The sequence below is a fragment of the Hypomesus nipponensis genome, chromosome 17 (assembly GCF_054491055.1).
Source record: "Hypomesus nipponensis isolate SF chromosome 17, ASM5449105v1, whole genome shotgun sequence".
Lineage (NCBI taxonomy): Eukaryota > Metazoa > Chordata > Actinopteri > Osmeriformes > Osmeridae > Hypomesus > Hypomesus nipponensis.
This window is the reverse complement of record NC_140377.1, coordinates 23214541-23220486: the sequence shown is the minus strand read 5'-3', so window position 1 is coordinate 23220486 and position 5946 is coordinate 23214541. Positions and strand designations below refer to the sequence as shown.

The 5946-nt window shown below is 52.9% G+C and overlaps 1 protein-coding gene across 1 annotated transcript; it reads right to left on the bottom strand.

Annotated features, from left to right (window-relative positions):
• Positions 1 to 3043: 3043 nt before the first annotated feature.
• txn2 (thioredoxin 2) lies at positions 3044 to 5740 on the bottom strand. Its single transcript, XM_084678463.1, has 4 exons — positions 5624 to 5740; positions 4378 to 4637; positions 3589 to 3712; positions 3044 to 3300 (listed from the first exon to the last, which is right to left on the bottom strand). Exons 2-4 carry the CDS (start codon positions 4635 to 4637, stop codon positions 3184 to 3186), a joined length of 501 nt encoding a protein of 166 aa, XP_084534589.1. The 5' UTR covers positions 5624 to 5740; the 3' UTR covers positions 3044 to 3183.
• Positions 5741 to 5946: the final 206 nt, after the last annotated feature.

The following is a 5946-nucleotide window of genomic DNA, read 5'->3' as shown; positions in this document are numbered from 1 at the left end:
CTCCCTCTTTGTCTCTCTGCTCTCCCTCTTTGTCTCTCTCTGCTCTCCCTCTTTGTCTCTCTGCTCTCCCTCTCTGTCTCTCTGCTCTCCCTCTTTGTCTCTCTCTCTGCTCTCCCTCTTTGTCTCTCTGCTCTCCCTCTCTGTCTCTCTGCTCTCTCTCTCTGCTCTCCCTCTCTGTCTCTATGTCTCGCTCTCTGCTCTCCCTCTTTGTCTCTCCCTCTCTGTCTCTCTGCTCTCCCTCTCTCCCTCTCTCTCTGCTCTCCCTCTCCCTCTCTGTTAGTTCAGCAGGCGCTGGCTTCCCTGACTTTTTCTCCATATATGGTAAGAGAGAGAGAGAGAGAGAGAGAGGCGGAGAGAGGATGGGGGTGTGGTCTATTGTTTTTGGCGGAAGAGGTGTAGGGTTACGATCCAGTGAACTCAGACTTTCGTCATCTCCCTTACCTCTCTCTCTCACACTCACACACACACACACACACACACACACACACACACACACACACACAGAGGATGAGACAGAGGTAACCAAGCACCGTTTTATTATAAAATTCAGAATGGCACACTAGCACAGAAAACAGAGAGAGAGAGAGAGAGAGAGAGAGAGAGAGAGTAGTTGATCATTAATGGAGGTAGTGTGTGTGTGTGTGAGATGAAGGACTTGCTGCTCACCTTAGAGAGAAGCTCCAGAATCTTCAGGCCTTTGTCATGTCAGAATATCCCTGGGTGATGATGTCATAGCAGATGAGGGGATGTCTGGCGAGAATAGACTTCCCATAAGCCCCTGGGCTCCCTGCCCCCCCTCCCCCCTCCCACACACCTGTGAGGGTAGGCTCAGGTGTGTGACGGGGGAGCGAGGGGCAGAGACAGACACGAGGGAGGGAGGGAGGGAGGGCAGAGAGTAGATGATGACAGTTGATGGATTGAGACAGGTCATTTTGTGAGGTGTTAAATGGAGGGGTGTGTTTGAGGAATGTGTAGGATAGTGTGTATTTTAGTGTCTGATGGAGTGTGTGTGTGTGTAAGAGTCTTCCAGTCCGCCAACCTAACTGTCAGGTGAGTAACACCCAAACATGTTCAGACAGAGATCCCAGCTGTAGAGCTGCACACCATGTGTCTGCTTGGATAACGGTTATGTCGGGCAGGCTAGCACACTGAACACGGTGCTTCAACTGCTTTTTAGTGACAATCCAGATGGTAGAGCTGGCATCAGGGTGTCCCACTCAGAGCTGGTAGAGCTGGCATCAGGGTGTCCCACTCAGAGCTGGTAGAGCTGGATCAGGGTGTCCCACTCAGAGCTCCAGCTGCTGGCAGGCAGGACGGTACAACACAGCACCTGTTGGGTTCAGGTACTTTCTCAGACTGGAGTCAGAAATATGCATCCTGAGCTGGACTCCATGGAGAGAGAGAGAGGGAGGGAGGGAGAGAGAGAGAGAGAGGGGGAGGGAGAGAGAAAGGAGAGAGAGAGGGGGAGGGAGGGAGGGAGAGAGAGGGGGAGGGAGAGAGAGAGGGGGAGAGAGAGCAACACATCATCCTGCTCTTCATTTTAGCAGCAAACACCATCACACCATCACACCATCATCCTACTTCAGCACTCCGTTCCTGCTCTGTTAACTGGGCAGTCTGGGAGACATGGAAGGAGACGTGGAGGGAGATGTGGAGGGAGACAGCGAGAGTCTCTCCACCATCTCTGGGTCACCAGGTCTGGTCTCCAACCAAGAGTCTCTTCAATAAAGACTAGTCTGTGGTGTGTATGAATGTGCATGTATGTTTGTGTGTTTGTGTGCATCATCTTTCATGATATCAGAGGTCAGGACCACTCCTAGCTCCTGAGTCAGACACACCTCCATATATAATTCACTTTTATTCCCCAATATTGACTTGGTCATATTACAGTTCATCATTGAAATAATATCTAAATCAAACCCATAACCATAGTAACCACTACTGTGATTCCATTTGTTTACATTTCACAGTCAGGATCGATAGAAACACACACAAGCTCTGAGAACACTTGCACTCTTTTGTACATCACTCCCTCTCTCTCTCGCTCTCTCTCTCTCTCTCTCTCTCTCTCTCCCTCTATCTCTCTCTCTCGCAGGCAGTGGAGTGGTGTGTGACTACAGACCTCTAGAGGAAGGGCGCCCTCGTGTGGACATAGGTGGGAGCTGCAGAGAGCAGCATCATTCACTGTGTCGCATTCTGCTGTGAATCTTCTCCCAGGCTGCAAGTACAGACTGTCCTGTAGCTGTACCCTACACCCCCCCCACCACCCCACTGTACCCTACACCCCCCCCACCACCCCACTGTACCCACCACCCCACTGTACCCTACACCCCCCCCACCACCCCACTGTACCCACCACCCCACTGTACCCTACACCCCCCCCCCCACCCCCCTGTACCCTACACCCCCCCACCCCACTGTACCCTACACCCCCCCCCCCACCCCCCTGTACCCTACACCCCCCCACCCCACTGTACCCTACACCCCCCCCACCCCCCTGTACCCTACACCCCCCCACCCCCCTGTACCCTACACCCCCCCCACCCCCCTGTACCCTACACCCCCCCACCCCACTGTACCCTACAACCCCCCACCACCCCCCTGTACCCTACACCCCCCCACCACCCCCCTGTACCCTACACCCCCCCACCACCCCCCTGTACCCTACACCCCCCCACCACCCCCCTGTACCCTACACCCCCCCACCACCCCCCTGTACCCTACACCCCCCCACCACCCCCCTGTACCCTACACCCCCCCACCACCCCCCTGTACCCTACACCCCCCCACCACCCCCCTGTACCCTACACCCCCCCACCACCCCCCTGTACCCTACACCCCCCCACCACCCCCCTGTACCCTACACCCCTACACCCCACCGGAGCACAGGACAAGGGTGGGAGAGGAACCTGGCAATGCAGTAGAACACAAGAACACCCTCATCACTACACACCTAGGGCAGACTGATGGGCAGGACAGCATTACAGAGCAGATATCTTACTGATGGTTTCTGTGTGCGTGTGAGAGAGAGTCCAGGGTGAGCGGGGGCGTGTGTGTGCGTGTGTGAGAGTCCAAGGTGAGCAGGGTTGTCTGATGCTGTAGAATGAGCCATGTTCAGACAGGACAAGGGTGGGACAGGGATTGGAGGACAGGGATTGGAGGACCGGGCCATGACTGACAGGGTCATTGTCCAATGACCTTGCTGACGAATGAGTCCAGCTGGTCATCATCTTTGATCCCCACAAACTGGTCGATGACATCACCACCCCGCATGGCAATAACCGTAGGAACCGCTGACACCTGGAGATGGAAGCACCATACTGTCATATGCATCCCATAATATTCTTATCAAATACTGTATACAACTTACATCTGGGTACACTTGCTTAAAGACAACCTGTCAGTCAGTAATGAGCAGTAGTATAACAAGTACTGATGTCTATTGTCTTTATGTAAAGCACTTTGAGCTGCAATTCTTGAATGAAATTGAATGAAATGTGCCATATAAATAAAGTCTTATTATTATTATTATTGGTACTAGTACTGGTATGTATTAGTACTAGTACTGGTGTATATTGTGGTACTCACCCCATACTCGATAGCAAGGTCTGTGTGGTCGTCTATGTCAACTTTCGCCATGGCAACCTTGCCTTTCTGCTTGGCTACAGCTTTCTCTAGTCTGGGACCCAGAATCTTACAAGGACCACACCACCTGGAACACACAATATACTTCTGATTTTTGAACACACTTGTCCTGACCTCCCCCCTGTCCTAACCTCCCCCCTGTCCTGACCTCCCCCCTGTCCTAACCTCCCCCCTGTCCTAACCTCACCCCTGTCCTAACCTCACCCCTGTCCTGACCTCCCCCCTGTCCTAACCTCACCCCTGTCCTAACCTCACCCCCTGTCCTAACCTCCCCCCTGTCCTAACCTCCCCCCTGTCCTAACCTCCCCCCTGTCCTAACCTCACCCCTGTCCTAACCTCCCCCTGTCCTAACCTCCCCCCTGTCCTAACCTCCCCCCTGTCCTAACCTCACCCCTGTCCTAACCTCCCCCTGTCCTAACCTCCCCCCTGTCCTAACCTCACCCCTGTCCTGACCTCCCCCCTGTCCTAACCTCACCCCTGTCCTAACCTCCCCCCTGTCCTAACCTCCCCCCTGTCCTAACCTCCCCCCTGTCCTAACCTCCCCCCTGTCCTAACCTCCCCCCTGTCCTAACCTCCCCCCTGTCCTAACCTCCCCCCTGTCCTGACCTCCCCCCTGTCCTAACCTCACCCCCTGTCCGTCCTCAACTGGTGTGATCCCTCATGGAAACCCTGCAGTGCTGCCAGACATACGTATGGCTGTGTCTCACTCACACACAAACACAAAGGTCTTACTGTGCGTGGAAGTCTATGAGAACAGGCAGCTGGTTGTTGATGACTCTCTCTGTGAAGTCCTCATGATCCTGAACATTGAAGGAGACATGGCGACGGGGTGCGAGGTGGAGGGAAGGGGACAGGAAGGAGAGGGAGGCACTGGAGGAGCGCAGGAAGGGGGAGGAGGAGAGGGAGGACCAGGAGGAGAGGGAGGAGGAGGGGCAGCAAAGCTCTTTCAGAGATAGGGACCAAACTCTGCAGACAAGCAACCTGTGAGCCATCTGGAGGAGGAGAGGAGGAGGAGAGAAGAGGAGGAGAAAAGAGGAGGAAAAGGGGTAGGAGGAGAGGAGGAGGGGTAGGATGAGAGGAGGAGGAGAGGAGGAGGAGGAGAGGAGGAGAGGTAGGAGGAGTAGGACAGAAGAGATGAGAGGGGAGAGTTCATAAATACATGTGATTAAATGCTGTTATCAAAACAAGGCTAGTCCAAAACAAAGCTGTGAGCTTTGAACAGCTGGTATATCCTGGGACATGGGAGAGAGACTTCCTGTTTACTTCTGCAGTGTCAGGTATGTGGGGCTACATAGTTAGCTACATATCTTTGAGGGCAGCTGGTTTGACATCACGAGGTTATCTGCCCTATTGGCACCTATCCTCTACTCTGTCAAAAGCTGGTGAGAAGGCGACCTGGCAGCAAGCAGGCTAGCTGTCAACTCAATCCAAGTTTCCAAGAACTTATACAACACGTACGGTAGTTCACGTCTTGCTAGATTTAAGATATTATTCATGACTTGAGATCTTCTAAATCAATAATTTTCATGATGGGTAAACTGATAATGCAAGATAGCTAATCGTGGTAATCTGTAAATAGTAACATTTGGTATTCGGTTGCTAAATCGGTGTTATCTTTTCTACCGCATATGACAGTAAAGACGTATAGCGGGCGGTCCGGAGCGTGTTTGGTTAGCTATCCGTGTTTCTGGGGGTGAACTGCCGCTTGAACATCACAGGGAACAGGGTCTATCTGGGCTGTTTTGCAAGCCCCACCGCCTGGCTGTTTATGAAGTGCTTTTTCTTCGAATAACCTCCGTGTGACTTTGTCCGCTTCTTCCTACTCTTCTCTCCTGCCTCGCGGCTGCTTTCTCTCGATATATAACAGGACGCGTTTCACACAGGTGCCAAATTTAAGCAGGAATTCAGCTAAAGCTATGTCAGCAGGAATATTACAGATGTAGGCTATTGGCATCATTAAATAATTCCCTGTGCTTACCGTGCTGCGCGATGAAGATGTTCTTGGCCGCCCGGACCCTTATATATGATGTACTTCCGCTTACAGTACACATAAGAGAGACCGCTGACTTATTTTGAGAGGCTCTCGAGCTCACGTTTAGGCGAGTAGCGCCGTCCTGCGACCAACATGAGAATGGCAATATTGTAAACAACGTGTACGGTTATTTGGTGGATAACCTCAGTGTGTGTGTGTTGTATGCCGTTACTATGCCCAGGTTACGGGATGGTCAGGCCGGGGACGCACGTCCGGTCTGTTGGGGTCCCAACATCCTCAATAAGTTCCCGGACTCGCAGACCCACTCA

Coding starts and splice junctions, on each gene's coding strand:
- txn2 (XM_084678463.1), bottom strand. CDS start 4,637: ATGGCTCACAGGTTGCTTGTCTGCAGAGTTTGGTCCCTATCTCTGAAA. Junction 3,713..4,377: donor CTCATAGACTTCCACGCACA/GTAAGACCTTTG, acceptor TGTGTGTTCCAG/GTGGTGTGGTCCTTGTAAGA. Junction 3,301..3,588: donor ACCTTGCTATCGAGTATGGG/GTGAGTACCACA, acceptor TTCCATCTCCAG/GTGTCAGCGGTTCCTACGGT.